The 16,904-nt window shown below is 40.5% G+C and overlaps 1 protein-coding gene across 2 annotated transcripts; it reads left to right on the top strand.

Moving 5' to 3' along the window:
- The first annotated feature begins 1,867 nt into the window (after positions 1 to 1,867).
- gatm (glycine amidinotransferase (L-arginine:glycine amidinotransferase)) lies at positions 1,868 to 7,993 on the top strand. 2 transcript variants are annotated; one of them, XM_076738234.1, is made up of 9 exons: positions 1,868 to 2,066; positions 4,246 to 4,464; positions 4,625 to 4,820; positions 5,301 to 5,491; positions 5,671 to 5,808; positions 6,053 to 6,217; positions 6,342 to 6,405; positions 6,500 to 6,616; positions 6,783 to 7,993. In XM_076738234.1, exons 3-9 carry the CDS (start codon positions 4,724 to 4,726, stop codon positions 6,893 to 6,895), a joined length of 885 nt encoding a protein of 294 aa, XP_076594349.1. In that variant the 5' UTR covers positions 1,868 to 2,066; positions 4,246 to 4,464; positions 4,625 to 4,723; the 3' UTR covers positions 6,896 to 7,993. The 2 variants fall into 2 exon arrangements, with proteins under 2 accessions (XP_076594349.1, XP_076594340.1); XM_076738225.1 differs by lacking the exon at positions 1,868 to 2,066 and adding an exon at positions 3,249 to 3,330 and having other exon boundaries at positions 6,783 to 6,902.
- Positions 7,994 to 16,904: the final 8,911 nt, after the last annotated feature.

The raw sequence follows: 16,904 nt of genomic DNA, 5'->3' as shown, positions 1-16,904 counted from the left end.
CGTTTTCACCGTTTTTTTCATGCATCAAAAAGGAAAATATTAAAGTGAGTAATCAAATACTATAAAGAACCCCCCCAAAAAAGTGAATGTAGTTTCTGTTCTTGAAATTTGTGTATTTTACCGTGCGCATGCGCTGAAAGTGGCCGCGGCACGCAATGTTTGCGTATTTCCAAAAGACTTCCTTCCCTAAGTAATCCTCATAAGACACCTACCAGTTTGTGTAATTTTCTCAGGTTTATGTTTTCTAGTGTGGAGCATGAAACCGCCTGTTCGACCCCCTCCACCGCTGATGAAGGTGAGGATGACCAGCATTGAGGTTTTGGTGCTGATGAGGGACTCACAATCGAAGTGCTTCACCAGAAGTTGAGAGCCTATGTTTTGGAAAGAGGAGATGGTCACTGTATTCTCTCACCAAGTCATGTGACAATTATCTATTTCTCTTTGAAGTATTTAATTACCTGAGAAGCTGCTTTGACGACAGTGGCCACTAGATGCCGCTGCACTGCGTGAGCGTGTGAATCAAACGGTCAATTAAGGGAACAAGAGCCTCATTGTTTTATCCTATAATACTTAGAGTACATTCATTGCAAGATAAGTGTCTAAACTCATGTGTTTGATGATGAAAATGTTTTCACCGACGGGTTTAACGCAGGAAAAACGCTGCTTATGTGAACTTGCTCGCTCCTACATTCATAACGGGTTATAAAGGTTTCTCTCATCACTGATGAACCGACTTATTATCACTGTTTAACATTGAACTACTTTTGCGATATATATTTTTAATTCTCTAAAATTTACCTTAATTTTCAGCTTCAAAATTGCTTCCAAACGTTTCTTTGACTCTGCACGCTCCTGCGAGGTAAGCGAAATGTTACCTGAAAATTGTATTTAAGTACAGCACCTACAAGCACCTTTTAAGAAACTGATTAATGAGGTTGCAAAAAGCCTCCTCCAGTTTCTGAGACCCAGCCAGTTGTCCAGCTGATTGAGGATGCGAATACCTTCCTGACACAAGGGACCCAAGACAGCATCCATGCAACTTGTAAAGGTGCAGGGGCCTACCAATATGACGTAATGGCAAACAATAACCCTGAGTCATGGTGGAAACCACCCAGGGGTCCGCCCCAAGGGTCTCCCAGGACAGACGGGGGGGGGGGGCAACTGAGGGGAGGGCTTGGGGGGCCCTAGCCCCACTCACTCTACTGATCTTGTTTAGGTCTACCATGCCAATTTGTCTCAAAACGGACCATTAGGTTACCTGAAACCTCAGACGTCAGCTGGGGTGGCCCAGCTTGTAGGGCTGTCGAGGTTCCCTGACATCTCCTGATTATTATTAATTACCCACGGCTATGTACACCCACCAGTGTTCTCCAACTAGGTCAGATTCAACGAGGGACTGTTCCTGTAAGGCTGATTTATACTTCTGCATTAACTCTACCCCACATCTTGTGCAATAGCCAGACGTGCATCTCCTTAGAAATTTAACTAGACATCATGATGACAGACTGATTGGTTTGCTTGGTACCATGTCATTTCCTTCTGAGTAATCAGCTGACCTAATTATAGGCATACTGTGCACACACAGATGCAAGATAAATGGTTGCAGACAATGAACCAAATCGTCAAATTTACCAGCCGCCAATATCAGAAATACATTTGCTCTTCTATGTCTGTCAGTGGCTGGACAACCACAGGAAATTCAGCGTCTGTTACTTGCTGTGTTGCCATAATAAGTTCCACATTTATTTGCCCTGGCTTCAACATGATCCATTCACTTCCTGTCACCATTGTTTGAACTACAAGTACATGAAGAAACTCACAGTAACAGAGAAACCCTATGGCCAACTAGCGTTTGGGCGGTGTAATTGCAGATCGACGCAGACGCACCAGCGCATGTGTATAATTGCTCACTTGTCCATTTGCGATGGCTTTCTGAATTCAATGCTGAAGTGTAAAACAAGCCTTAGTCGCATCGCCGCTTCCTGCACGTGAGACAGCGGCTGCACAGGCGGACCTGCAGAGCTTCCCCCAGACTGTGCAGAAAAGTCTGCAGGGATGCGGAGGAGGTAAGCTGACAGCGCTGATATCAAAGCACACACGATGAAATATGCACAACTCAAATTACATGATTCACACGTCTGACTGCTTGATCATGGAAATCAAGGAATCGGAGAGGCCACGCGGTGCTTATATAACCACGTGTTGCTAATCAGTGCCTGGCCAGCTGATGTGTCTTAAAGAGTATCCACGTCAGCTGCCCCCGTGGGGGTCAGTCTCCTATGGAGGAGGGTGGAGAGATATGGGACAGAGAGCAGCTTTGCATTGCATGAATGTATCAATGCAGCTTTAATGATAAAATGAGAGTTTAGACGTCACCGAATTTTCTATGAGAGCGCTGAAGCAGTGAAAGATGCTGGGAGCTGAAGGCATCCTTTGGGCATATCCTTTGAACCCTTGGGCATCAGCCAGATGCTTTTTTAGAGGCGCTATCAGCAGTCAGGGAGGTCTTTGGGTTATGAAACTCATGTGAGCACAACCCAACGAAGCATGTGGTGACACAGACAACACAGGGCTATCTCTTATGTGAACTCTGATTTCACTCTCCTGAGCGTGTTCGGTAGCCTGATGTCCCCCAGCAAGATGATATGGATGCATTCAAAACCGTCAAATATGACAAACTGACACGTAACACCCACTCACGGATAATTTACAGTAAAGTTTGCAGCCAGTTATTGAGTTTCAGGAGTGGCTTTTCTGTGATCAGCTCTGGAAATATTTAGAAGAGACGACTGAAAACGGATTTATTGAGAAACTAAACCATTCAAAGACGCATTGCAAGTGTTTTCAGCCTTGTGATGCAAACAAGATCCATTAAAGTAATCTGTAGTTTGTTTTGCAATGCCAGAATATCTTTAATCGATCCATTTTGTCGATTAAATTATGTTTTCTGCGCAAAAACAAAAAGGAGAGCAAAGATATCCTGCGCAAAGAAACCAATTCTGGAGACATTTTCAGATGTTCTCCTTGGAAAACTTTAACGTTAGTAGCCCGGTTGATAAGAATTTGCTGGCGTAAGGGATTGTGTTTCACGAATGCTTTTTCTCAAGTCACGTTGCCCCACAACATGAAAGCGACCAATGGTCTCAGAGGCACGTAGACCCGCTCCTATAAAGCCCAGCCGTCTCCATTCATGCGCAAACTGCGAGGTGGATCCTGCGCTGCCGTTTGATTTCACTGACACACTCACTATTACGTCGGACAATGCTGCGAGTCAGGTGTCTGAGAGGAGGTAGCAGGGGGGCCGAGGCTGCCCATCTGATCGGAGCCATGGTTGGTATAATGGTGGTTTCATGTCTTTTTTTCTTTTCTTTTCTTTTTTTTTTTCAAAAATATTAGAAAAGTTCATTTTTTTTGTTTAGAAAAAAGCACATGTCAGTCAAGTTGAATAAAGAAATTTTGTTCATTTTCTTCACTAGGCTACATCTGAGCTGCTTCTTTCACTTGAGATCAGTTTAACTGATTTATTGGTTCACCGTTTGTTTGATTGAAGCCTCTCAGTTAGTGAAAATACCAAAATATGGAGAATCAAATCCAATCTGATCGACTATTTGGGCTCAAAAAACACTGATTGTATCAAACAGACCTCAGTCCAAGGATTGATTTGTTTCTATTTGCTGAGAAAGCTTTTTCTTTTCTTTTCTTTCCATTGGTCCATGAGTGACAGTGAACAGCTGTTTGGCACAGATGCGCTCCCAAACTCAGTGACATTTGAGCTGCTCCTGAGCCAGGAGAGGCCACACTATCTGTGGAGATAATGCTCCTTAATAACACGTGTACTTTGGCACCAAACAAACTGCAGGCATTTCTCACAGATATCTAAGGTCACTGTGCTTCTCTTGTCAGCCAACACTGTTTGACTCTGTTTAAATTAGCCTTTTTACATGTGAGCTTCCAGCCAAGTCATGTGTTTGATTATATCACTTAGAATTTCACTAAATTTCTGGATCTAAAATAAAATTGAAGAATAAACATGCATACCGCAGTAGTCATTACACACAGCTAATTTTGTTTCCTGCAGATTTTATTAAGTATACACTGCATTTTCCTGAAAAGGTCTATTAAATCTAAAAAACTGACATAATTTATGCAAAAGCCTTTCTTTGCATCTGCCATCCCCACAGCGGAAAATTGAGGGCCATTTTTGTGCTGCAGAGTGTAAAAAAAGTCATTTTTCTCCCTCCTCAGCTTGGCCGTGCGGTGACGGGATGGTCGCAGAGGGCCTTCCAGAGCACCTCGAGTGCAGCAGCTGCACAGACACACCGTGCAGTCGAAGAGGAACATGTTACTGAGTCCGTGCCGCAGGAATGTCCTGTGTGCAGCTACAATGAATGGGACCCTCTTGAGGAGGTGATCGTGGGCCGCGCTGAAAACGCCCAAGTGCCTCCCTTCACTGTGGAAGTGAAAGTAAGCTATAATGTCCAGCTGACTTCTGTTAAACATGCAGATCACAAAATATTAATATGTGGGGCAGTGCTGTGTAGGTTCCCTACCAACAGATTGTAAAAACCAGCAAAATTTAATTATGAGACAAGGAGATTAACTCCATGTTGTCATGTTGTAACAGGCAAACACATATGAGAAGAACTGGCCCTTCTATCAGAAGTACGGGGGTCAGTCTTTTCCTGTGGACCACTTGAAAAAATCTGTCGCTGAGATTGAAGAAATGTGCAATATTCTGCGTCACGAGGGCGTTACTGTGAGGAGGCCGGAACCCATCGACTGGTCCACGGAATACAAAACTCCAGACTTCACATCATCAGGTACAAAAGACACACAACGCAGAGATATTACTCACTGAGAAGCATTTTGATGTCCATTTTCAGCCCTGTTAACATCAGTTTATGTCCAAAATGTTTGTGTAATGAAGTGGTTCACATTTCAAACCCAGTAAGTTACAGCAGTTACACACAGAAGTACTGCAGTAAAGTACCATGTTGTACACAACTATAGTTACTATTTGCTTACTGATTCACATTTTGCACATAAAACTTGTTATCAGTTGATGAAATGTGATGCAGTTTTATAGAGCAAAGCACACACAAGTATAAAAATCTGTCAAAATAAGTCTAGAATTAACTTTTGATACTTAAAAGTACAATTTGTTGGTCATCTTAAGTAAAAGTTTGTACATGAGTATTTCTGTAGTGTAATGCTGTGCATGATAACAAAGTTAAAGCATCACATTGTGTTTTATGAAATATTCTATGGAAGCTAATCGTGTATTGTGCAATCTGTTGCAGGCATGTACGCTGCCATGCCCAGAGACATCCTTATGGTTGTGGGAAACGAGATTATCGAGGCTCCTATGGCCTGGAGGGCTCGCTTCTTTGAGTACCGAGCCTACAGACCTTTGATCAAGGAGTACTTCAGAAAAGGTGCAAAATGGACCACTGCTCCTAAACCCACTATGGCTAATGATCTGTACGATCAGGTGAGGCTTTATCTTTAATTTGAGACACTGTTCGTCCTGTTTTGCTAAATATTCAAGACGAAGTTAAAACACCGTTTTTAGGTGTCTTCTTATCACCTCTGACCTCTTCACCTCGTACTATTTATTGCACTGTTGCTTAATTGCTGGAGAGTAAATCATTGTTGCGTGGTGTCACTCAGGACTACCCCATGCACACGGTGGAGGACAGACACAAGCTGGCCGCCCAGGGGAAGTTTGTGACCACAGAGCACGAGCCCTGCTTCGATGCTGCTGATTTCATCCGAGCTGGGAGGGATCTTTTTGTCCAGAGGAGTCAAGTATGAAGGCTGTCAAACTTAAAAGCATGCCACGGAGACAAATTCTCCATTTTTATCCAAAAGTCTTTTGCTTATATGTCAGTCACGTGCAGAGCAACATGAGGTGTGCAGAATGGAAGACTGGATGACACATAGAGGCCTCTGGGCCTTTTATTCCCTCAAGAACTAGCACAGCTACATAACAGAGTCCTTTACTTGCATCTGAATATGCAGTGTTTTATTTTTATTTCATTTTTATTTGCAGGTTACAAATTACATGGGGATTGAGTGGATGCGTCGTCATCTGGCTCCAGACTACAAGATCCACATAATCTCATTCAAAGACCCGAACCCCATGCACATCGATGCCACTTTCAACATCATCGGGCCAGGACTGGTGCTGTCGAACCCTGATCGCCCATGTCACCAGGTACCATAAGATAGGGAAAGGCCACTTTTCATTGCTCACCTGTGCTGCCCTCCTGTGGACTGATACGCCAACACGGTTTGATAACACGCCTGTGCTCACCGCTGCTCTTTGTCCTTTCACCCAGATCGACATGTTCAAGAAGGCCGGCTGGACTGTTGTGAAACCTCCAACACCTCTGATTCCGGATGGTGGGCACAAAAGCTAAAGCTTCTCTCACATAAGCAGAACGTTTAGAATTTTTCCTGAAAAAAAAAAAACAAACCTCTCTCCCTTCCTATGCAGACCACCCACTGTGGATGTCCTCCAAATGGCTGTCCATGAACGTCCTGATGTTGGATGAGAAGCGTGTTATGGTGGACGCCAATGAAAGCACTATTCACAAAATGTTTGAGAACCTTGGTGAGTTCGTACATTCACGTCATTCCATCTTATTCTGGCATCATTTTGCACCCTTCAACACATATTTGGAATCCATCTATGGGGAAAATATTTATATAGAGGGTATTTTCAGGAAATAAGGCCTCTGTGCTGTGTAATAATGCAGAAATGCATTGCTTTGTTGCAGGTATCAAGACCATAAAGGTGAACATTCGCCATGCCAATTCTCTGGGTGGTGGCTTCCACTGCTGGACAACCGATGTCCGCCGCCGTGGTACCCTGCAGTCCTACTTCCACTAGCCTTGCCAGAAATAGGCAGTTTTTATTGAGCTTTTAAGATTTAAGCATGAGTCCTGAATATTAATACCACTGTAATTGTCAGTGAACCTTGTAGCATGCACACACAAGTTAATGAAGGCTGAAGCTTTGCAATGAAACAATCTCTATCTTGAAAGTTATGCACGTCTGAAATGCGTGTGTTTGGGTGTCACCTGCTGTAAAGGCAAACCTGCAAAGAGTTAATAATTAGGTAATTTTATCATGACAGGTGGCACCAAAGTCCATTTCTGGATTGGGTCGTTTTCTTCAATGAACATGTATGAATTGTTTTGATTTGACATTGCTGTGCATCACAGTGCCTTTGCTTTGTTCAGGGATGTACGTAAAAATGCTCAACGGCAACAAATGAACATCACTTTACTTCAATCAGTAATCTCAATATTAACTGCATTTCTGGCCTGGCTATTGTGAAGCTGAATTGTTTATGACTTCTCCATCTCAAAGTCATAACTCTGAGGACAAGGTACAATTTGGTATGTGAAAGTCATCAATAAGGGCACAGGAGGACAGAAGCTACCTCCTCATTAAAAGTCAGAAACCTTAACTCTCTTTTTCCAAAGTATTTTTTTACTTAAAGAAATGTATAAAAGTTGTTACGTAGGTCATTAAACAATATTGATTTCTTAGCGCTGGTATATTATTAAAATATTATTAATATTTTTCGTACTCTTTATTGGATTTCCCGACAATTAGATGTTTTTATATATTTACTTAAAAAGTATGCGGTCCATATCAGATATTGTACACCTTTTGCCTCTGCTGTTTTTCTTCTATTGCAAATCTGGGCCAGTTATATGCTACTCGTCATTCTCAGTGCTTGGCTGCTTTTGTGTGCAAAGCGAAAATGCCTAAATAAAGAAAGGTGTTTTGTTGTGCAGATTCATGTTTTATGATTCCTTTGCCACATAAGCAGTTGGATTTAAGATGTTTACATCAAGTCTGCCTCGATATTTCTGTTGAAACACTGAACTGAAGGGAGGTTACGGCTCAACATTGGAATGCAAGTGATGTTTTGTATTGTGCAACATTATTAAATGTAATTAAAAGGATTTGTGTGCCATTTCTGTGGTTGCCTAATTCTTACTGATTACACGTATTTGTATATTTAATACATTAGAGCGTGTTATCTGACCGTTACTGGGTGAAAAAATTGCATATCCATATCACCAGTGGTGCGAGAAGTACTGAGATCTTTTAAGTAAAAGTATTAATACTGCAAGTTTAAAATGCTTAACTACAAGTAAAAGTCTATAAAAAAGTATAAAGTATAACAAAAAAGTAAAAAGTATATTTATCATATATTATACTGAAGTATTAGATGCATTGGTGCATTAGCAACATTTCAATATGGGCAAGGTGGAGTTTTAGAACAACTTTATAAGCTGTTAAGCAGTTTTATTTACAACAATGCATCATATTTTAGAAGCTGGTCATATATTTAAATTGAAACTTTTAATCTGAAATGTAACTTGTAACTATAGTTATCAAATACTTGCAGTTAAGTACAATAATTCCTTCTGCAGTGTAGAAGTATAAAGCAGCATACAATGTAAAAAGGACATCAGAATTGTACTTGAGGACAGCAGTGGAGTAAATATCCCTCCACCTTTGAATAGCACACATAAGAGAGGCCATCCTGGGTCACACAAACCTGTGAACCTGGGATTTATTCACCTGCTTGATAAATGGCACTGCGTTTACTGTAACACTTTTATGTGTGTAAACATTAACCAGGCTGGTGTCAGAAGGAGGAAGATTGCATCACAGATAATCATGTAAAAGAAGACTCCTGCAAATGCAAATACAAATGGTTCCTTTCCTGTAAAGATATATAAAATTAAAAAAAAGAAAAAAAAAAAAAAAAAAAGACTAATTTTTTTTTTACTACTTTCAGTTAAAGGCAGAGTTATTTAGTGGATGTTAGTGGAAGTAAAATCTGTCATTCTGCAAGACAAAGGGCTAGTTTGTTGTCAGAGATACTATTGTCACTGAATTAAAGTGCAAACACTTCTATTTTAACATTGTATAAAGTTAATGATTTATTCACTGCCTTTTTTTCTCCCTCTGGCTGAGGAAAGGTCACTCAGGTGAAAATGACCCCTGGATAAAGAGGTGTTAAGTATAGTACTCAGAAACAGTACCTTGAGTAGCTTAAAGTCGATAAAGTGACCAGTTATGAAATCAAAATGTTACAAATGTATATACCAGTGGTGCTGGTCCACCATTCGCAGTTTTGTGTCTCTCATAAATAACTGGCCACTTTAGAAAGTATATTTGTCTTTATGTATTTTTGTACTATTACCTTTTCATGCTGTATTCACCCAAATATGCACCAAATTAATTTCCCTTTTAGATAATCAACCTAACTTTGATTTCTTTTCGTTTGTATTCTCTGGCAAAGTAATTTCTAGCAACGTGTGCATCTTACAGGAGATTGAGACAATATACAGCAGTATTTTAATATTTGAAGTGTGCAAGACAATAAAATAAAATTGAAGAGTAATGAATAATCTGTTGTCTGATACCGATTAAATTAAAAATGACAACATGCTGAAAGGTTTAAGTAATAACAGAAAAAAGACATTTAACTTGTGAGAAAAGCGGTGTAACAGCCTGTTGATGTCTGCATCCTGCTGCCACCTAGTGGCGAAAACTACTTACAGCACTGTGAAGTTTATGGGACGATTTAAAATAAAGTCTCACACCAACAACGATGTGGCTGAAGTCATAACAGGTGAATTCAAGTCATGACTTATTGAATGTTTAATGCAAACTTCAGTATGTGAACTTGACCTTCAACAGAATACATTTACGCTGACAAGACAATATGCTGAAGACATCCACGTGTCATCACCCCCAAACATCATCCACAGCTTGAAAGCTGTCACTCATCATGTCTCTCCTCCCCAAATGAACCAGCGTCATCTACTTTATGTTTGCATCCTTCAACTTCCAGAGTGGTGACAGCTCCACGTCGCCATCATTGGTTTGGATCTGCAGTGGTGGAGGTTTTGGGGTGGGGGTAGGAGGTGTCCAGAAGAGCAGGCTTGCTCTCCATAACCAGTGGTGGAGATAAGATAAGATATAACTTTATTAATCCCCCGCTGGGGAAATTATGGTGTTAGAGACAGCAAGCAATTTGGGCGATGTCGAAGGGAATAAAAAATACAAAATAAAAAATAGCAGAAAAAAATATATGAGTACCCAAAAAATATGTAATATTGCACAAGATATTGCGTGGATGTAATAGCAAGATGTTAAAAAAATGAATCACACACACAATGTTACATTAAACATTGCTAGAGTTGAACTATTAGTACTATTATTAGGGCCACGTTAGCACATCAATACAGTGCTCAGGTTACATTCCAGCACTGTTCATAACCTGTTGGAGATTAAAACTCCATCACATTAAATCTAAATGCCTTCTTTACACGCTCTCTTGAACTTCAAAATGCTTCCATCTTTACGGCGAGCCGTTATTTGATCTCTTTCCTCAGCACCGCATTTACACAATGTTTTTATTGTCTCACATAAATCTGCTGCAGCGCTCCGTGCTCCTCGTGCTGGATGAGAGCATCGCTTTTAAACTGAAGCTGCACACTGTAGCGTCCTCTGAAGTGTGGCCAAATGTGGACACCTGAGACCTTTAAAGACCCTCCAGTAAACAGCTTTGATTTGTAAACTCCTGGAGGATTGATCCAATTACGCTGTCCGGAGCACATTTTAAGCGACAGAGTGTGAATTCACAATTTCCTCAATCTAATTAACCTTTTTCTGACCCGCTGTGACAGCATATGACTTCAGTGGGACCGAAACAGTCTGCAACCAGTAGACACATCCTGACTATGTGCGGCTGTCTGACATTCGGTGCAAGCACGCTGCCTATTTATCTGCTTCACCTTTGTCACAATGTGGCTTGGCCCGGGCACCACAGGGTAAATGCTATCAGGCTACAGCTGCGGCCTCCTGCGCTGATAAATCACCTTCACAATCACACTCTGGATGGAAGGTGACCGTGTGTCAGGACAGGTTCACGTGAAGCCAAGTCGCTTCCCTTCACAGCTGTTCGGCCGTACCTCATTTTTTCCCTCCCTGCTTCTATGTAGTCTTCTGCAGATGGATTGCTTGTTTGTACAGCTGCCTAATTGCGCAACGCTGCAGCTGCCTCAACAACTGTGCTCGAACAGGAAAATTGATTGGGTTTTTGTAATGATCAGGCTTCGATGTCTGCAGGGAAACACCAGTCATCTTCTCAGATTCTCTAGACCGAGAGTGGCGTTATGGTCTGAATCAGGTCCAGAACAGTCAGCAAGAGAGGATCCATGTGCTCAGATCTCTGATAGGTGAAACTTTAGAGGGCGTACGTACAGTATATCAACAAAGGTGTCTCGGAGAATGTGCAGAAATGTTGATTTTTTTCCCCCATATTGAAAATAAAGATGGTTTATGTGGTTGTTATATGGGATTTGTGAAATATAAGATGGAGTAAACTTTACTGTATAAGAAAAGATTGCTCACTTTAAAGGACCAGTGTGTAGGATTTAGTGACATCTGGTGGTGAGGTTGCAGACTGCAACCACCTGAATACCCCTCGTCTCATCCTCCCCTATCCCGGCCATTAAAAACGAGAAAAACAGTAAAGGAGCTCTTTGAAGCTAAAGTTCAATTTGTCCTTTCTGGGCTACTGTAGAAAGATGGCGGAAGAGAAAAAAACAGACAAAACCAAAGCAGCAGAGGACAAGATATCCTGACTTTTAGGCCTTACTTCTGGTGAAGCTCCAGAAACACTGGTTCCTACATTTCCCATGGTGCAACCAGTAATAGCATTTTGTTTGAACCTTTCTGTCTGCTAAAAGGCCACATATTTTACAGACTTCCTGTCCCTCCAGGACATGACAAAATGATATTTAACAGCTGTTTTCACGGCTGGACAGTACAAACGAGCGAGTTGATTTATATCTAATTACGTGTTGAATGACAGATTAAACACTTACATCAGGGAGTGACCCACATTTTCCAAAAAGGAAAAAAAAAAGCACAATATTATGGGACAAATATTCAACAGAAGTCCTTGGCGTCCCAGTCTAAATATAGGCTCAAGGTAAGCCATAAAGGAGTCAAAACAGTGTCGTCCCAGTATCAGCAGAGTACAGTAGCGAACGCACTAATTATAAGAGCATGTTATTCAGTGGGGCTGGATGGATGGGAAACTTCGCTCACTGCTTTTCTCTTTGTCAAAGTGTTTGATCCGTATCATTAGAACTCCTGTTTGATAAAACTATGGTGTGTGGTCAGTCAATGTGTCATCTACCAAGAATCCAAATCAGTGAGGTTTCAGGCTTCAAGAACGGCATGTGGAACAGAGATACGGCAGGCACAGCGTGTGCAGACAATACAGCAGGAAAACGGCTGAGGTGTTCTGTGTTGTGTCTGGACGCACTGTGAGACACAGCCTCTGAACGGTTTAACAAGCTCAGCTGTTCAATAGACACCAGTGACATGAAATGGATTAACCGTCAGATGTTATATTGCCCAGGTTACATCATTGTTTGCTGTAATATTCAGGCTGTTAGGACAAAACAGTCCTGCATTTGCAAACTGTGTGCATTAAATTTGACATAATTTAGCAATTTACTGTCTTCAGAAAAATATTTCTTGTTTGTTATGTAATGTGATGCTCTTTTTGAACACTATTTTTTATAAAATGTTGTCGTATTTGAAAGTAGAGAGAAACACAAAACAGTTTTTTGATTTTGTAGCAGTAAGTCAGCAGAAATATCTTTATTTAGTTATTTGTACTAAACCCCTACAGTTATACTGACATGAGTGGGAGATTCTAACTTATTCTTATATTCATACTTTCTCACTATAGTATTTGAATTCAGCCTTTCTATTGTTAAGATAACTGAAAGTCTGAATGTGTACAATTTGAAAACTCGCTCCTTTGGCGCCCCCTTGTGGAAGACTCCGAAAAGACAGTGAAGCAGACTGCACTGCACACTTCTTGGACAGTTGCCAGGCACTTCTAAGAAGTGATGAAGAGCACAATTTTGATTAAAATCAGTTGCAAACAGCCAGAGTGTCCAAAGCGGAGCAGTTTTACTGTTGTAGAGTTAATAGAGTGAACGTGAGGCGCTGCTGAGTGCAGCTCTGACAGCACACAGCGAGAGGTGGATATGACGCTTTATTGTAGATAGATAAGGAAGTATGTGGGATTATTTCTGTATTATATTTGATGAGATAAAACTGCTCACTTGATGAGAGTAAAGATTCCTGCTCTCACTCAGCACCACTTCCTCATCATCACATCTGAACTAGTTTTTGTTTTTTGTTTTTTTTTTGACTCTAACGTGTCACTATGGGTGTACAAGCAATAAGCTTTTGAGTACATGTAGAGTTAGTTTGTCTATAATCTTCTGCATGCTCTGACTATGAAATGGTGAATCTTTTGCCATAACAGCTGCTCCTTCAGGAATGACTGTTCAGTAGTTTTCTTACTGCACTTTCTTAAGACACCGGATGTGCTGTCAACCCACCTGGAGCTCTCAAACTAAAACGAGCACCTCCACAGAAGACGACCTTGAATGTTAGAAGAAAGCCGTGCACTCCAGCTGTTTGATGCACTGATGCTACATGTTTCTCCTGCAGGTCATTTCAAGACCTTCCTTCCAGGGCGTCTTCATTTCCAGGAGGATTTGACAGGAGGATTAACTCTGGGCTGTGATAATGGAGCACTTAAGCTTTTCACACTCTGACCAAATGCTCCTTCAGCTGCCTAAAACATACTACACATGCCCAGAGTTCATCATTTGTTTGTCATGTTTCAACCACAACTACAAATCCATTCACCTCTGCTGTATTGAGGAGTGTATCTGTAGCATCTTCATGACAAACTGGAGCTAAAGTTTAGGGGGAAAATGCTGATTTGGGTCGACTGACTCCAGCTTAAGTATCTAGCTTCTGTTGCATCCACCTGTTTCTTTACTGTCTGCAGAAGTGGTGATGAAACCTGTCAGAAATCTCCACAACTAAGTTAATTTAATTGCATTTCACAATGGGATGTAACAGAGCGGTGGAGGATGCTCTCATATATCCCACGAACTCTGATTATTCATCAAAATTAGCCGACCCAACGGGAATAATTATGGGAATAATCACAGTTTACGTGTAGTTCAACTTAGACTTTGATTTATTGGTTAGAAGGAAATGAAAAAAGGCACATTTGTGTTACTGGAGGCTGTTGAGAGTCTAATACAGGTGTTTTTTTTTCCCCAGTCCATTAAGCTATTTTTATATCGCAAAGCATTTCAAATGTACTGTAAAAGCTTCAGTCAATATCAGGCTAATTTTCACATAACAATTCAACGCTGTGATCTTTATTTGGGTAAGTATGCAAATTTGTGTATTTTAAACTACAGAGCATGAGAACAGTCAACACTCAAGCTTGACACAGTCACTTTAATGGGAATTATAATTAGTGCAAAAGGAGTTTTATGGTTTTATTACTTCGGATATCCAGGTTGTAAACTGTTAAAAAGATTTAGTAAAAATACTTTTTATGGTTAAGAAATACAGGAGTTGAAGAATGCAGACTGAAACATGCAGTTTGACAGTAAATTAAACATAAAGACGTTACAGGTTTGCTTTCCAAAGACAAAAGTGCAACTAAGGCATCAGTAAACATGCCATCCTCTCATGCATAATGCAGCCAGAGTTACTGAAAGCTTATAAAGAATTGAACACGCTCTGTCGATGGATTCGTTTATGTGCTGTCATCTGTCATATCTCTTACACACTTGAGTTCTTATATTAAACTGGTGCGTTTTTGTTTTATAAAAGCGATAAACCATTTCGGGCTGTGATTTAACGTCACGCTAAAGCAGCTGATGGTTTGGTTTTGATACTAACAATGAATCAGTAATGGCTTGTAATATGACAGGGTTGCATGTAGAAGCTCGTCGTTCTCAAAGGCAACGCACGCTGGAGCCGTTTGACATGCTTTTAAGGGGAACTCCACCAATGTCACAGATAAAGTTCAGTTCACTTTTCAAGGGGACAACTTCTCTGCCTGAGAAGACATGTTAGTTCTGAGAAAACAACCCTCATGATGTTATCAGGTTTATCTCATAGACTTTAGAAATAGTGGATGGAGCCTCTGGGTCTGAAAAGTGAAGCAAATACAGAAATGCCTTAAACCTGCAATCTGTCTAATGGCCAGCAGGGGGCGACTCCACTGGTTGCAAGAAGACGTTCAGCGGTACGTAAGCTTATGAGAAAATGACCCTACTTCTCACTTTAGTCACAGGGTAAGATTTAGGGTATGGCTATCCTGTGATTGACATCTGGCTGCAATGGCATAGCGAGGCCTGTCCTCCCTGTCCTCACCCTCTCGTCCAAATATGGTCACTTGTGGCTCCAAAAAATTAAAGATAATGCCAAACTTACAGCTTCAAAATGGTCCACAAACCAATGGGTGACCTCACATAAGGTTTATCTTAAGTTGGCCTTGAAGATTATAAATTTATAACAGAAATCGGAGGCGATGAGCTTGTGTGTCTCTTGCTTTATGGCAATACTGAATTGTTGGAGTACCTTCACTATTGGCTACCGTGTATATGTGTGTGCTGCACTTCTGCCACACATTGATGTTAGTTTGCAACAGATATGTTGGTAATGGTAATATGTTGGCTGATAAGTAACAAAAAATGTTATATTTGTGGCATTTTATACAGCCACTAAGTGTTGCCATTACATAGTTTGTCCACTAGAGGACAACAACTATCTCAGCCACAGTAACCCAATTTAAGGGACCACTATCAAAAATGTCTGTAATCAATTTGTATTAAAAAAGACATTTATTTTTATCAAATGGTTGCATTCCTACATTTCAACTAATCAGCCTTAAAAATCAAGAGTCACTCAGGTTTTCATCATATAATGTGTGTTAGATCTATGAAATGAGCTGAATAAATCATCTCTGAGGCAAATTACTTTGTTGTTTTGTCATCTTGAGAAACTGAACAGATGGAAAGTGGAGTGGTAGGAACTCTTGTTACAAGTAGGGACCTGAAAAGTGAGGAAATCAAAATGTCACTGATAAATTAATTGATGATTTTTATTTATTTATTTTTTTTAATCCACTTGAATTCTTTAGCTTGGCTGCATTTTTCCTAAACGGGGTCAACTTTCAGCAATTACATTTGTTTAGTTTAAATAAAGTGACAGGTGCATGAACACCGTCATGAAACATGACACTGTGAAAACAAATATTCATTAGGAAAAAATTATTTATGAAAAGGTACATTTTTAAGTAGAATAGAAGCACTGTAAAGAAGTAAAAGACAGAGGTGAAAGTAGTCGATTAATCACTTCATTCGACTAATCGAGTCTTTTTTCAAGCAAAATGCCAAATATTTGCAGGTACTTTTTATTTGTTAGAGGGCTGATTGCATGAGCAGTTTTAAGGCAACACATTGGACTATGAGGAATTTTAATGGGAATTTTTCCTGAGGTTGTACAGACAAAATGAAAGATAAAGAAAAATAATTGTCAGATTAATCAATAATGAAAAAAATCATCAGCTTATGACACCTGATGCCAGCAATTCAGTCAGAGATGAACTCGCATTTCACATGAATAAACTGACCTTTAAATAATTTCTCACTACGCAGGTTTTTTTTTTTTTTGTATGTTTAACACACACACACACACACACACACACACACACACACACACACACACACACACATATAAATACACATACACATACATATTCCAAACAATGTTGCATCCTGAAAAGTAATTTATTTTGGCCCCATTGGCACTCCATAGACCTCAGTTCCGTCCATCACTGTTTTAACCTTCTGCGTGTTCAAAAACGTCGCACCGCCGCTCTGAATTAGGCTGATTTTGCAGCAGACGGCGCGGTGAAAACACCCGTGGAAACCAGCTTCCACCCGGGTCGCAC

This window comes from Chaetodon auriga, chromosome 1 (genome assembly GCF_051107435.1).
Source record: "Chaetodon auriga isolate fChaAug3 chromosome 1, fChaAug3.hap1, whole genome shotgun sequence".
In the NCBI taxonomy this organism is placed as follows: domain Eukaryota; kingdom Metazoa; phylum Chordata; class Actinopteri; order Chaetodontiformes; family Chaetodontidae; genus Chaetodon; species Chaetodon auriga.
Note: the sequence above shows the minus strand (reverse complement) of the source record. Positions and strands in the feature narration are given on the sequence as shown.